This window comes from Centroberyx gerrardi, chromosome 2 (genome assembly GCF_048128805.1).
Source record: "Centroberyx gerrardi isolate f3 chromosome 2, fCenGer3.hap1.cur.20231027, whole genome shotgun sequence".
In the NCBI taxonomy this organism is placed as follows: domain Eukaryota; kingdom Metazoa; phylum Chordata; class Actinopteri; order Beryciformes; family Berycidae; genus Centroberyx; species Centroberyx gerrardi.
Window position 1 is genome coordinate 35,565,874 of NC_135998.1, and position 16,296 is coordinate 35,582,169.

At 44.3% G+C, this 16,296-nt stretch overlaps 1 protein-coding gene across 1 annotated transcript in view; it reads left to right on the top strand.

Moving 5' to 3' along the window:
• The window catches only part of nars1 (asparaginyl-tRNA synthetase 1), a 14,919-nt gene extending 7,114 nt beyond the window's left edge, over positions 1-7,805 (top strand). The window contains 7 exon segments of the mRNA XM_071900870.2: positions 1,275-1,474; positions 1,999-2,134; positions 2,549-2,662; positions 5,491-5,622; positions 5,820-5,910; positions 5,913-5,950; positions 7,517-7,805. Of these exon segments, the coding sequence (XP_071756971.2) occupies positions 1,275-1,474; positions 1,999-2,134; positions 2,549-2,662; positions 5,491-5,622; positions 5,820-5,910; positions 5,913-5,950; positions 7,517-7,648 (843 nt within the window). The 3' untranslated portion in view covers positions 7,649-7,805.
• Positions 7,806-16,296: the final 8,491 nt, after the last annotated feature.

The window sequence follows — 16,296 nt, forward strand, 5'->3', positions numbered from 1 at the left end:
GATTTGAGAAAAGTAAAACAAGGCCTTGAACGTTTTTTTTTTTGAAAATTAATGAATGGTCTTGAAAGTACTTGATTTCCATAAATATAGCACTCAAATCCGTCAATATGTCTCAGCTCTCTGGACTTCTGTCTGTCCTAGGATCAATACTTTGCATCCTGAGGAAACCCTATGAAGGAGATTTAAGTAGTTTTAGACCTGCAATAAGCGACATCAGACCTTCTAACCAATCCTGAACCTAACATGCTCTGTGCAGCTTTCATTGAGACATAATGATATAAACCAACATCCACACAGCAGCAGCATGTGTTGCCGTTTTCTCCTCTTTTCTAAAGCTTGTTGTCAAAACCCGCTCCTGAACGAAGCTCCTCCCGCTCCCAACCAGGATCTCTTGACTTGACAAGATCATGAGTGAAAACTGAGGCCTCTACGATGTCTAATTTTGACCGATCTCATGTCTTACCCCGAAACATGCCGATTCTGTATTTCACCGAACAAGACACTGAAAAGTCCTTGAATTTGATGTCCAAGTGAGCGTGGGAACTCTGATTTTTAGTCTTTTATCAGATTCTTTTAAAGTGAGTGAAACAGTAGAATAAGCTTCTCTCCCTAAAACAGCAACATTACAAACAATTGTAAAGATGTTTACGTTTACTTTGTAGTCCTTTAACATCTTATCCTCTTATTTCTTGCTCACAGACATTTTAACAGGACACACATTGACAAGTGACGGGACGATATATCTAAATTCAATACATCTCAATACAAAAATGTGACAATCTGTATGTTGTGTCAGGAACATGAATGGTGATATCAGCTCCATGTTATTCTGCTGTCAGGAACATGAATGGTGATATCAGCTCCATGTTATTCTGCTGTCAGGAACATGAATGGTGATATCAGCTCCATGTTATTCTGCTGTCAGGAACATGAATGGTGATATCAGCTCCATGTTATTCTGCTGTAGTAATCACTAATGAGACTCTTGACCATCACAGTTTCACAAGCTCTCCATCCAAATTATATTATTGTCACTTTGTAACGACATTTTTAAATTGTTGTTTACATTCTAGCAGCCAATGGCATCGCTAGAAAGATTTGAGTCTCAGAAATAAACAGAATTCTGCACAGTCAGACTTTGTCGTCACTGAACTTTTATCAAATCGTATCCTGAGAGAAGCAGATCCTCCATCACTAGCTCTCAAACCCGTGACTCCAGGATTACAGGACAGTCCCCGTCTAACACTTGTTTTTAATTTTCTTTCTCTCCCTAGATCACCCCCCCGACCCTGGTGCAGACTCAGGTGGAGGGCGGCTCCACGCTCTTCAACCTGAACTACTTTGGGGAGGAGGCGTACCTGACCCAGTCCTCCCAGCTCTACCTGGAGACCTGCATCCCCGCGCTGGGCGACACCTTCTGCATCGCCCAGTCCTACCGGGCGGAGCAGTCCCGCACGCGCAGACACCTGTCCGAGTGAGCAGGGGGGGGGGGACGGTCCCATGTTTTATCACTAATCGTGTCCGCTGTTATGACATTCAGAACATTTTCATGTCAGAGTTTTTAGCATAGAGCCGGGTGATGCTGACAAAATCAAATATCACGATATTTTAGACCGAATACCTCGATATCGATAATGTGATGATATTTTGGGGCAATGAGTATTCGTGCTTTCATAAGATATTTACACACAAGAAAATTCTGAAAGTGAGTAATGATCATTAGTAATCAGTAATGTGGATATGATGAGCAGGTGAAATGAAGTTATTTCACAATATTACGATAACCAAAATCCCTCAGTCTCATATCAACACATCGAAATTATAACGATATATCGCCCAGCCCTATGTTAGCATTTGTTAGCAATGCTAGTGCAAGTCAATGGGTTTTGAAACCAAAACCTTCCTGCCCTGATTACTGTCCAGGTAAAGAGAGATTTCACCTTTTCGGCTCATCGCCGCAGTCAGATGAAAACCTGTTCTCCGTCTCGTGCGCTGCAGGTACACCCACATCGAGGCCGAATGTCCCTTCATGACGTTTGAGGACCTGCTGAACAGACTGGAGGACCTGGTGTGTGACGTGGTGGACCGAGTGCTCAAGTCTCCCGCCGCACCGCTGCTCTACGACCTCAACCCTGTATGTGCTTATTAGGCGTGGGCCGATATTCAACAATATCGAATATTGCGATATTTTGTGAATATAGCGATATATTTAGATCACAATTGCACAAACTTTTAAACTTTTTTTATAATCTACCAGTGGTAAATTATAACCAGTGGTAGATTATAGGGTACAAAAATAATCACAGTTGTAGTGAAAAATTTGTCATTTTATTTCAAGTGGGTTCCCTGTTCCACAATCAGCCCGTTTTCCTGGAAATAGCAGAAATGAGCAAATTATACCAAATGGTCGTTGTTTCCTCCAATGCTTGAATCGTAAGATCATAATAATAATAATAAATAATAAACTCTTGCTTCCTCTCTCTCTCACACACAGTACTACCAGTAAAAACATCAGTACTTATCATGTTTTTGTGGTTCTGTTTCCCAGGACTTCAAGCCCCCCAAGAGGCCGTTTAAGAGGATGAACTACACTGAAGCCATCGACTGGCTGAAGGAGCACGACATCAAGAAGGAGGACGGCACCTACTACGAGTTTGGAGAGGTACGAGGGAGTGTGTGTGTGTGTGTGTGTGTGTGTGTGTGTGTGTGTGTGTGTGTGTGTGTGTGTGTGTGTGTGTGTGCGTGTGCCAGAGTGAATGACAAATCCAGATCTGTCAGTATTCCAAAAACACAGATCATTCTCCAAATGTTTTATCGGCAGAGGCCTTGAGCTGTCTTACCTTTTATTTATAACCAATAATCTGCTTTAGTTTCATGTCAGCAGTCTTTTTGTAAGAGAAGGCATTCATGATGGGTTTTTTTTTCTGTTCCCAAATGGTGAATATCTCTACTGGGCCAAAGGGCAGTGGTGGAGAGAGAACTGAAGCATCCTACTGCAGTAGAAGTACTGCTACTTTGCTGATATTCTACTGCAGTAGAAGTAAAAGTACTGGGGTAAAAATCTCCTTCAGTAAAAGTAAAAAGTGTCTGATTTAAAATGTCCTCAGAGTAAAAGTTCCCGAGTTCCTCTTTAGAACAGAGAACGTTGTTAGCTGTGATCTTTTCCATGTGATTCTAACAGGAGAGAGGTCAGAGTTCAAACTGGATTCTTTTCACTTCCTGGAAACATTAGAAATGACAAAATAAAGTGCAGAAACAAAGTAAAGTCAGATTCCTCTTCTCACTGTGAATGGATCCACAGTTTGTCAGTTTACGTTGATCCAGTTTCTGCTGCTGATGGAGAGACACAATCTGTTCTGTGATGGATGGGATTTAAAATGGACTGAAGGGACAAAACTTGAGCAAAAATGTACTTAAGTAAAAGCAAAATTACAGTAACATGAGGAAATGTAATTAGTTAGTTCCTCCTTTTGTGGAAACTGGGTCATGAAACTCCTTCAGTACATGAAAGACGAGCTGAGTCCGCCTCGCCGTCCCACTAGATGGCGCTTTAACGCCTCGCTCCTCAAAGAGAAAGAGTTCCTCGGTCTTCCTCTCTCTCACCAGTGGCTCACCTGGGTCACATGATGAGTCTGGGCCTCGCTCTGCTCAAAATGAAAGCAGAAGTCTTGTGTAATCCCTAGTCTCCCCACAGGAACACGCTCTCATCACGCTCATGAAACCAAACAAAGACCCGCAGTCTGCTGCAGCCGCCGCCCTTCATACCTGAGAGATGCAGATAAAATAATCAGCAAGGCTTTGTCCGCTCAGCTGTAATCCTGTCGCTTATAATACACACCGACCAAACTGGTTTCATCAAAGGAAGAAGAAAATATGCAGGAGGTTTTTTAACTTGATACAAAAATGTAAAACCTCTGTTAATTATTATCTAGATCAGGATTCATTTTATTGAAGGTCCACTTATGAATTTTACACAAGTTCAAAGGTCCGGAACAATACCAGGAAAACGCACCGACATAAATCAATGTCCATAACTTGTCCATAACTTTAAGTACACACATTCAGTACTACAGTATTGTGGCTTGAGTCAGTGGAGAAATGGCTGTCTGCCTGTAACCGATGCCTTGCACCTGGGCACGTGGGCACCGACCCAGCTGGTCAGACTGCTGCTGTGGGAGTTTTTAACATGTGTGGTTAAATGATGTTCATCGGGGAAAATCCAGATTCACATCGACATGTGGAAAGGTCACAGGCCTGCAGCACTCCAGGCTTGCCACAAGAGGGCAGCGCTGACTTTACTCTCACTTTACTCTCACTATACTCTCACTTTACTCTCACTATACTCTCACTTTACTCTCACTTTACTGTCACACCAACCTCACCTCTGACACATGGTTGTTTTCTACCAAAGATAATTCAATAAAGGAAAAGAGTGAGTTGTGATGAGTAGAATAAGCTTCAATTCCTACATCACCAACAAGTATTTTTTAGTTTACATTTTAGATTTTATTTTATTAATTGAAGATCTCTCTCTCTCTCTACGTGTGTCTCTCTCTCTCTCTCTCTCTCTCTCTCTCTCTCTCTACCTGTGTCACTCTCTCTCTCTCTAACCTGTCTCTCTCTCTCTCTCTCTCTCTCTCCCTCTCTCTCCTCTCTCTCTCTCTCTCTCTCTCTCTCTCTCTCTCTACCTGTGTGTCTCTCTCTCTCTCTCTGTCTCTCTCTCTCTCTCTCTCTCTACCTGTGTGTCTCTCTCTCTCTCTCTCTCTCTCTCTCTCTCTACCTGTGTGTCTCTCTCTCTCTCTCTCTACCTGTGTGTCTCTCTCTCTCTCTCTCTCTACCTGTGTGTGTCTCTCTCTCTCTCTCTCTCTCTCTCTCTACTCTACTCTCTCTCTCTCTCTCTCTCTCTCTCTCTCTCTCTCTCTCTCTCTCTCTCTCTCTCTCTCTCTCTCTCTCTCTCTCTCTCTACCTGTGTGTGTCTCTCTCTCTCTCTACCTGTGTGTGTGTCTCTCTCTCTCTCTCTCTCTCTCCCTCTCTCTCTCTCTCTCTCTCTCTCTCTCTCTCTCTACCTGTGTGTCTCTCTCTCTCTCTGTCTCTCTCTCTCTCTCTCTCTCTACCTGTGTGTCTCTCTCTCTCTCTCTCTCTCTCTCTCTCTCTCTACCTGTGTGTCTCTCTCTCTCTCTCTCTACCTGTGTGTCTCTCTCTCTCTCTCTCTCTACCTGTGGTGTGTCTCTCTCTCTCTCTCTCTCTCTCTCTCTACCTGTCTCTCTCTCTCTCTCTCTCTCTCTCTCTCTCTCTCTCTCTCTCTCTCTCTCTCTCTCTCTCTACCTGTGTGTGTCTCTCTCTCTCTCTACCTGTGTGTGTGTCTCTCTCTCTCTCTCTCTCTCTCTCTCTCTCTCTCTCTCTCTACCTGTGTGTGTCTCTCTCTCTCTCTACCTGTGTGTGTGTCTCTCTCTCTCTCTCTCTCTCTCTCTCTCCCTCTCCCTCTCTCAGGATATCCCCGAGGCTCCGGAGCGTTTGATGACCGACTCGATAAACGAGACGATCTTGCTCTGTCGCTTCCCCGCTGAGATCAAATCCTTCTACATGCAGCGCTGTGCTGACGACCGCCGCCTCACCGAGTCGGTACGGAACCACTTCTTCTTCTTCTGTTGATTCCAAACAAACCGGAAATGCACACCGCATCACTTCCTGTAGGGCAGAAGATTGCCTGAATGTGTATTTGACAAGCTGATCAGCTGACTGACTGACAGACTGACTGACCGCTGGTTGCTGGTTGCCGGTTGCTGGTTGCCGGTTGCCGGTTGCCGTCTGTGTTGCAGGTTGACGTGTTGATGCCCAACTTTGGTGAGATCGTTGGCGGCTCGATGCGTATCTGGGACTCTGACGAGCTGCTGGAGGGATACAAGAGGGAAGAATCGACCCGACTCCCTACTACTGGTACACCGACCAGGTGAGGACTGTGTGTGTGTGTGTGTGTGTGTGTGTGTGTGTGTGTGTGTGTGATTGTATACACTGTACAGTGGCCCTGTGTAGCTCCATGGGTAGAGCAGGACTCTAACACCAGGTAGCGCTGAAACAATTAGTCGATCGACAGAAAATTAATCGATTATAATTTTGGTAATCGATTAATCGTTTTAGCTGTTTATCAGTAAAAATACCAAACTTTTGCTGGTTGCAGCTTCACAAATGTTAAGATTTGCTGCTTTTCTCCGTTTATGGTGGATTTCTGTCTGCTGGTCAGACTGAAGAAGACATTTTAAGAATCACTTTTGGCTCTGGTAGCATTTCCATCTGTCATTATTTTGGACATTTTATAGACTAATTGATTAATTGATTTATTGAAAAAACAATCAATAGATTAATCGTTGGGGGTTGGGGTTTTTTACCAGCCAAATTACTTTTAATATACATTTTTCTTAGAACACCTGTTTTCAGTTCTGTCTCATGGTTAGACTACGTTACTGTGAGGACATTTAGAGCTTTAATTTAAACTCACTCCCTACAGTGGAGGTTTTTTGTCTTGTTAGTTAACATCCAGGAAGTTTAGACGCCACCGCTTCCTGTAGAGCAGCCGAGCAGCCGGCCAATCAGCACCCTGTTAGATACAAAGCCGTTGTTTTGCTTTGATTCGATTGGCTGACGGTCAGAGGGAGTGTACGGTGGCCAGCAGGGACAAAGTTTGAGAATAGGCAAAGACCAAAGACTGTTTGATTTTAACGGAGGTTCAGATGTTATCTTCTCAAAAAGGAATCGGCCGGAGTGGCGCTGAACTTTATCTGTCGGCTAAATACACAGCGAACATCTGCCACGCCGATCCAGTGTCAACGGTTTACCCCCTGTCTGTCCAATAGGAGTTCTTCAGTTGCCCTTAGTAATCATGTTTGATTAGCAAGTCAGTCCCAAGTCAAGTCCAAGTCATTAATGTCAAGTCTCAAGTCTAAATGTAGAACAGCAAGTCAAGTCAGAACAAATCAAGAGTCCAGTATCAGTTTAATATCTTAAAGAAAACTAAATATCTAGGACTTTTCAATGCAATATGGTTTTAATAGGATAAAAACTTGGTAAGAGCATCATAAGTTTGATTTCTATAATCAGTTTCAACTTCAATAAATTCAATCATTCCATACAAATTCAGAAAACAGAATTTAAATTCAGTCGTCCGCTGGAACAAATCTCATCACTTTCAATCTGAGTCATTTACACAAACACAAGATCTCAAGTCAAGACTTTAGAAACCTTTTCAAGTCATCAAAGTACAAGTCAGAGTCAAGTCCCAAGTCACCAGAACCCAAGTCAAGTCGAGTCTCAAGTCTTCTCTTCATGCATCAAGTCAAGTCTCAAGCTGTTAAAAGTCAGACTCGAGTCCAAGTCATGTGACTCAAGTCCCCACCTCTGGTAATAGTGCATATTAACAGGCTGCTGTGTGTGTGTGTGTGTGTGTGTGTGTGTGTGTCTGTCTGTGTGTGTCTGTCTGTGTCTGTGTGTGTGTGTGTGTGTGTGTGTGTGTGTGTTTCAGAGGAAGTACGGCACCTGTCCCCACGGCGGCTACGGTCTCGGTCTGGAGCGCTTCCTCACCTGGCTGCTGAACAGACACCACATCAGGGACGTCTGTCTGTACCCACGCTTCATACAGCGCTGCCGCCCATGAGCACACACACACACACACACGCACACACACGCACACACACACTCCCCACATTAGTCTGTCTGTACCCACAAATCATGAATATCTGGCATGTGGCAGCGCCCGGTAAGCCATAAAATGTGTGTTGTTACGGTATTAAAATAAAAACACAAAGCGTTCAGTATCTGTCAGTAGGCTACTTTATTTTCTGCATTAACCGCCTTTCCAAAGAGTTGATAAATCTAGAGAGAGCAGTCCCGTTAGAAAGCTCCACCTATATTCTACCCAGAGTGCTTCACTGCTTCTTCTTTATTTGATGATTTTGACGACTGGAGAGCTGAACCTGATCATTACTGACTGACACTCAGCGATGGGTTCAAACATCAGACTAACCCACAGTTTAGTCCATTATTATTATTATTATTAATACATTATTTCTCAAGACTGTAGTTTGTGTAAAGAAAGTAAACAGTCAAAACCACTCAGAACAAAACAGTTTTTGTCAGAAGTCGATGTTCTGATGCCTTGTTCTCACTGACAAACCGCCTCAGCAGTTTAGACAGTTCAGCATTTCTGTGCTAAATCATATTTAACAAAACATTCTTCTGAGACGGAGACAAAATCAGATGCCAGTCACTGATATGGAAAAGTCTGTCTATCCCTCATTATCGGTTAAGGAAACACTCAACAGTGGCTGAGAGTTTGGAAAATAAGGAATAGTCTGACAAAATCACACATGGATTACTGAGGAATAATATTGAAATCGCAATCTGGTCAAAATATTGAACTTTAACAGTTCAGACTTGGCTGCAGCTCACATTAAGACCATCGGAAGAGGATTTCAGTCTTTTGTCACAGACAGAAAGTTAAACCCAGCTGAAGAAGGATTTGTCACCCTCTGTTCAGCCAATTAGAATCAAGGAGGCGTGTCTATGTTTGTTTTGGGAAACATGGAGGCTGTAATTGATGCTGTGTTCCCTATCTTGTTGTGCGACTCATTAAAGGATTACAGAAACAAAGATAACATGGAGAGAGCCTGAAGAATGCTGGGATCATTGTATACTGCAAACAAAAAAATCTCAATTTTAAGTCATTTAGTCTATTGAGTCTCTTAAAATTTAGATAGTTTCACTTGTTTCCAATGCAAATGAACTTGTTTGAAGAATTTTGTAGAAGTGATCTGCCTTATTCTGACCGGTTTCAACAGACTGACATTTCTAGAAAACTCCTGAAACAAGTGAAGCTGCAGTGGAAACAAGTGGAGTTATCTCTCCTCACTGATATTTTTTTGCAGTGTAGGTTTGCCAGGTTTTCTTATTGAATTCATCCTGTATTACTTCTATCAGATTAGCTAACAGGGATCAGACTGACGTTACAGAAGCCAAAACCTCAAACGTGATTTCTCTGCTGACAGCTGCTGTTTGTTCACCTTCCAGCAGACACAAATCTGTCCGTCCAAACTTTGCAGTTTTCTGTCAGATCTGTGCGGCCGCCGCCCTGACCGTGTGACGATATGCCCCAAATATACAACAGATACAAATGTCTCTGATGTTTCTAGACATTATGATATGGTAATTCCTCAGTAGATCGTCCATTAATTGAAATCCCAAAGCACACTTCGCTTTCAGATGATTCTGTACATCAGTTTGGATCTAAATACAGGAAAACATGGGTGAAGCGTAGGTAAGACACTGTCAGAAACATCTGTATCTACGATTCATACACACACACACACACACACACACACACTCCCAGGTTTGCCTCTGTCTCCTGTAGTATCAGCAGGTTATATAAGTTTAGCTGTTAGTAGCTGTTAGTATTTGAATATCAGATCTCACTGAGTCACAGTGTGGATCTGCTTTACTCAGATCTACAGTTCGGCTGTAGGTCCGGAGGCGGAGGATGTTCATATGGGTGGTGATCCGTCCTCAGATGATTCTCATTGGTTATTAAGAAATATAACAACATGTTCACACCATGATGTTTGTTAATCTGCCTTGTAATAATGAAGTAATCTGAAAATACTCATCACAGCACAATAAAAGTGAGTAGAATAGATTCTTATGAGCTTTTACTTCAGATCTGTGATGGTTAGAGATTATTTACCTGCAATGGAGAGTCAAAATCTTTTATACTTCAACATCTGCATTTATTTTTTCTTCATCTCATGGTTGCATTGTGGGAAAAAATAATCTGTCCTTCATTGAATCTTAAATGGTGTGTTAGCATTGTAGCTGTTTCTCAAAAAAAAAAAAAAAAAAGGGACGCTAGCTGCTAGCTTGTGGCTAGTGATGTATTAGCGTTTTTAGCCTTCCACATTGAGACTAAAAGGGCATGGCTAGCTGTTAGCTTGTGGCTAACCAAGCATTAGCATTTTGAAACAGGGGCACGACTAGCTGCTAGCATGTGGGTAACTGTCTTAGCATTGTTAGCGCTCTGCATTGAAACCAAGAGGCACGAGCAGCTGCAGGCTCGGGGCTTGTGCTGCGTTCATGTCATATGGGAAAGATGGGAGATACACGCTTCCTTCTATAAAACAGAAGCTCTCAGATATGTACAGTATGTAAAAACTATTTTGGAACTTGGTTTTTGGTGATGAATCCTGATTTCTCAGACCTCCTGAATTCTGCCGTCTCTCTGCAGTTGAATCTAGGTTATGATTAAAACCATCAACAATTTTAAGTGACATGGCAGCACAAAACTACGTCTGAGAATAAATCATGAACAGCTGACAAACACAAAAATTGAATCATGACAGTTGCAGCTTCAATCCGCCTCATCATTCCTTACTGTGTGACTTGAATGAGAAATGCTAACAATGCTAACAAGCCATTTTAGTAAACAGTAATGTAGAAACTTTTTCCACTAGCATGACAGTTAGCGGGTGAAAAACAATAACAATCAAAACGTCCAAGCGTCACTTTAACTTGATTTCAAAGCTTTATTGTCCGTGGTTTGCAGACAGGCTTTACAATAAAACACAATAAAAACTCTGCAAACTAAAGACACATCTGACACCAACTTCACTCCTGAGAGAAGCGGTGGAGTGTTTGGACTCTGGAGTGTGAATGATAAAATATATAACATCTGGAAATACGCAGCTTAACTTTTCTCTGATAAATACAAATGTAATGTCCTGGAGATGTGAAAAAAAAATGATGATGTTTTCTGCTCAGCTGTTCTGCTCTGTCCGCCAATAAAGGATTTCTGTGCTGAAGCCTTGAGTCTGAGTCGTTCTGCCTGTGTGTGTGTGTGTGTGTGTGTGTGTGTGTGTGTGTGTGTCTGCAGCCGATACTGTGAACCAATCAGATGACTGGGGACAAATTTAGGGATACACCTGACAAGATGTGGAGCCGCTGTCTGAGGTGATCGAGTCCCAAGTTCAAAGTCCTCAGTGTTCAAGTCCGTGTCGAGTCACAAGTCATCAAGACTTGGGACTGTAGGCGATCTCGAGTGCGAGTCCAGGACTACAACACAGAGTGAATCCGCTTCAGTAACCTGGATCACAAACATTACAAGCAGCAGTAAGGAGGTCAAGGGTCAGAGGTCACAGAGGTGCCAGGGAAGGACATCAGACAGCAGTGAAGACGGAGAGGAACTTGATTTTCAACTGAAGAGGAGGAGTGACTGGACTGGGAAGGTCAAAGGTCAAAAAGAGTCAAGTGGAGTGAAGCCTGGAGGACTCGGCTGTGGGCTGATCCCCTGCTGAGGAGGGGTCAAAGGTCAGATGACGAATTATCGGCCCTTATGTGTTGCTTCGATGTTTTCGGTGATTCTGTTCCCGTGTCTCTCTGAGGCTTTTTGTGCTGCTGGATCAGTTTGTCTGTGTGTCTGTTGCTCTGCTCTGTCCTGTGTTTCTCTGCCATGTGTGTCTGTTGCTCTGCTCTGTCCCGTGTTTCTCTGTCATGTGTGTCTGTTGCTCTGCTCTGTCCTGTGTTTCTCTGTCATGTGTGTCTGTTGCTCTGCTCTGTCCCGTGTTTCTCTGTCATGTGTGTCTGTTGCTCTGCTCTGTCCCGTGTTTCTCTGTCATGTGTGTCTGTTGCTCTGCTCTGTCCCGTGTTTCTCTGTCATGTGTGTCTGTTGCTCTGCTCTGTCCCGTGTTTCTCTGTCATGTGTGTCTGTTGCTCTGCTCTGTCCCGTGTTTCTCTGCCATGTGTGTCTGTTGCTCTGCTCTGTCCTGTGTTTCTCTGTCCTGTGTGTCTGTTGCTCTGCTCTGTCCTGTGTTTCTCTGTCATGTGTGTCTGTTGCTCTCGTCTGTCCAGGGACTGCAGAGGGGAATTACATTTTCCTCTTCTAACCACTGGTTAGTGGATAGAGGAGAGGCAAAATAATGCCTCTACAAAGGTGAGAGAGAGAGAGAGACAGGTAGAGAGAGGTAGAGAGAGAGAGACAGGTCGAGAGGTAGAGAGGGACAGGTGGAGAGAGGGATAGGTAGAGAGAGAGAGACAGGTCGAGAGAGGTAGAGAGAGAGACACAGGTAGAGAGAGAGAGACAGGTCGAGAGAGGTAGAGAGAGAGACAGGAGTAGAGAGAGAGAGACAGGTCGAGAGAGGTAGAGAGAGAGACAGGAGTAGAGAGAGAGAGAGACAGGTCGAGAGAGGTAGAGAGAGAGAGACATAGGTGTAGAGAGAGAGTTCGAGAGGTAGAGAGAGACAGGTGGAGAGAGAGAGAGACAGGTCGAGAGAGGTAGAGAGAGAGACAGGTCGAGAGAGGTAGAGAGAGACAGGTAGAGAGAGAGACAGGTCGAGAGAGGTAGAGAGAGAGACACAGGTAGAGAGAGAGAGACAGGTCGAGAGAGGTAGAGAGAGAGACATAGGTGTAGAGAGAGAGAGAGAGAGGTAGAGAGAGACACAGGTGGAGAGAGAGAGAGACAGGTCGAGAGAGGTAGAGAGAGAGAGACAGGAGTAGAGAGAGAGGTCGAGTGAGGTAGAGAGAGAGAGAGAAAAAATGAGGACTTCCTTCTTAGGCTTGTATTTTCTTGTAATTTGTGTGTGTGTGTGAGAGAGAAACGAAGTGAGAGAGAAACGAAGCGAGAGAGAGATGGGGGTGGATGTGTGCGTGTGTGTGTGTGTGTGTGTGTGTGTGTGTGTGTGCGTGTGTGTGTGTGTGTGTTCAGAAACTTCCTGGTTCCTCCTCTGTCGTCTGTTTCCTCGTTGGTTCTGTGGCTTCAGCAGGAAGTTTGTTTCTGGCCAGTTGGTGAAAAACCGGTTTCTCAACGAGGAAGAAACTCCAGGAGGTTTTAAAATAAAACTGTCATCACTTCGTCTTTTAAAACAATTGTCAGAGCCGGTCTGCTTTAGAAACTCAGTCCGCTGTTCTCAGTTCAGGAAGTTAAACCTTTTCTCCTCAGACCGACTCGAGGTTTAAACCCACATGGTGACACTGAACGGTTACAGTCAACTTCCTGTTTTTCTGCTTTTATTTTCATATTTCAGTTTGTCTCTCGCTCCTGCTGCTCTGCTTCATAGTCAGAGGGCCAAAACTGATATTGCAAATTACTGGGTAAAAGCACACAACCTATCCAGTATTAATATTTAACCCCTTTACATGTGTTCGAGCCATGTTGTCATCTCAGAAAATGTTATCATTGTATACTTAAAGCTGGTAAAATCAGACTTTTTTCACGATACTGCCAAATTCTTTTAAATTTGCTGCTGTCATTCTGAGCAAATTTGCAATATTATGCATCTCATGTGCAAGTATGATTAAGCAATATCACACGAGAGGGAGTGCTGAAGGACCTTGCAGATGCTGCAGAGTCTGGCAAACGAATGATCCCCGAGTTGGTAAAAAAACCCGACTGGCCACGAGGAACACAGACTTCCACGACAGCCTCACCGAGAGAAAACCCCAAAAACATTCTCAAGCCTCCACAGCCTCGCAGATGCCAAGCTTGAAAAACTCAAGAGCCGAGTGTGTGAAGCCTGACAGGGATATCTTCCATCACTGTATCCATGGAGAGCAGCAGAGAGGTGGACGTGGATGAGCTTCTCCAGAAGGAACTGAGTGCTCAGACCTACCAACAAAGCTGACTTATAGCCACCATAATACAAGTTGGTGCAAAGGAGACAGAGCTCAGTCCATCCAATGTGAGAACATGCACTATCATTGATGGAATGGCCTTAGTAAGAGCGATGGGAAAACCTCAAAATGCATCAACCTTTGGGGATTATGCTGATGAGTTCACACAGAGAGAGTTCAAGATTCAAGAACTTTATTGTCAACGAAGCACAACGAAATTGCAATTGCGTCAACCTCAAATGGTGCATTGAATTAAACCTTCCCATATACACAAAGACTTCCCATTTACAAAGAATAAATAAGAAATACAAAATATCAGCATAAAAAGTACAGAATCTAAGCAATATACAAGCTATGAGGCAATAAAATACAATTGGTGATAAAATATAAATACAACTAACGGGTGCAAAAACATCAGCAGCAGTAATCAGTGGCTTAAAGTGACGTGTGAGTAAATATTACACGTGCTCCAGTGATGGCAGCACATCAGTCTTTTGGGAAGAAGCTGTTTTTCAGTCTGTTTGTGCGTGTGTGGATTAATCTGAAGCGCTTGCCTGATGGGAGGAGCTTAAAGTCGAGATGAAATGAAAAATGCATTTTTAACCCTTTTAGATCACAAAAAGGGTTAAAAAAAAAAAAGGGTTTTTAGATCCCGGTCATATTGTGCACCTATTTAACAATATATGCCAAAAAAAATACAAAAATTCAATTTCTTTGTATTCTTATATCAAAATCCAATCATGTTTTCTTCCTGTAAAACAAAATATGCCGTGTGCTTACGTAAGCATGAACCAACCAATCATCCCAGCCAGTCCCTCTGTACAACAGATCAGTATCCAGCTCCAATCAGCTCAGCTCATTCCCACAAAGTCTGCCAGAAACTTGGGTGTCATGACTGATGAGCAACTAACCTTTAAGGAGCATGTGGCTTCTGTTGCTCGGTCATGTGGATTTGCCCTGTACAACATCAGGAAGATCAGACCCAGCCTGTCTGAACATGCAGCACAACTCCTAGTACAGGCTCTTGTAATATCACGCCTTGACTACTGCAACTCCTTCCTGGCATGTACGCTCAAACCTCTGCAGATGACCCGGAACGCGACGGCGCCTCTGGTCTTCAACCGGCCCAAAACAGCACACGTCACTCCTCTGTTCATATCCCTCCGCTGGCTCCCAGTCGCTGCCCGCATCAAGTTCAAGTCCTTGATGCTCGCCTACAAAGCGGCAACCAAAACGGCTCCGACCGACCTGAACTCCCTCGTTCAGGTCTACGCTCCCTCCCGCCCGCTACGCTCTGCGCCTGGTGCTGCCGCCACAACAAGGCCCTAAGTCTCTATCCAGACTCTTCTTCTGTGGTTCCTCGGTGGTGGAACGAGTTACCGAACTCCATTCGATCCGCAGAGTCCCTCTCAGTCTTTAAGAAAAGGCTGAAGACCCAGCTCTTTAGTGAACACCTTCTCACCTGATGGACTGTGTAACCAACAAAACAAAACAAAATAAACTCTTTATCTGCCTCTATGTTCTGCCTCGTGGCTCCTCTGTCCTGTTGGACCAGATCTTAGCTTCATGGCTCTTACTCTCGTTCTCTCCTGACTAGATCCTTGCTTGTGCTGTATTAAAATCTCATGTGTACGTCACTTTGGATAAAAGCGTCTGCCAAATGGGAAATTGTAAATTGTCCAACTGAGAAAAGCTGGTATTTGTGTGCCTTCCTTGCTGGGGAAGAACTATTGGGCAAGTGTTACATGTTGGCGTCCCGAACAGGATCTAGTTGGCAAGTCAGCTAAATTAGGAAAAAAAACACTGGCATAGAAAGAAGACGTCAGCCATTTTGAAACCAACACTGCGGGGAGATGCCACCCATCTTCTGCTGTCCCAAGATGTCCGTCCCACGAGCTGCAGGAGCAGATTAAAGCCCTTGAGGAGAGGTGGGGGATGGGAAAAAGCTGAGATGGACAGCTTACACACTCAAAATGAACTGTGGACAGGTCAGGATGGCAGATCCCGCCCCGCCTTGTCAACGGGACCCCCCCCCCCCCCCCCCCCATCCCCCTTCAGCTGTTCCCTCTGATGAGATGGCTGGTTCCCTGTCCTCACTTGAGATTGTGTATATACCTAAAGAAAGGAAGTGTTTGATGTTTTCTGGTAAACTTGGTACTCTATCCTTTTATGACTCGATCGATACAAGGGGAGAGAGAAGGCTGCGTACATTTATGACCTTCTTGAGGGTGAAGCGCAGCAGGAGATAAAAAAAATTCTGCGAGTGAGATAAGACGGGACCCCTATCTAATGTCGCAGGTGCCGGAGGAAACGTATGGCCACCCATTGTCTTTGACTAGAGCGCTAAAGTGTTTTTTTGATAGGAAACAGAAAGAGGGGGAGGGCTTGAGGGAGTACTGTCATGTGCTGCTGTCACTAGCTGCAGAGGTAAGCCGTTGTAAGGGAGGGGGTGAGGGCTCGAGGGGGGGGGGGTCCACAGGGGCCCACGGGTGGAGTCGCCGCCCTCAGAAGAGAGATCAGGTCGGGAGCCATCCGCTGCCGCCCTGGAGCCAAGTGACACGGATGACAGTGGGTCAGACAAGCGACCATGAGCTGAGCTGGGCATCAGGGTCGGAGGGGTCAGAAGTTGGGAATCAGGACCCATCCTCAGCA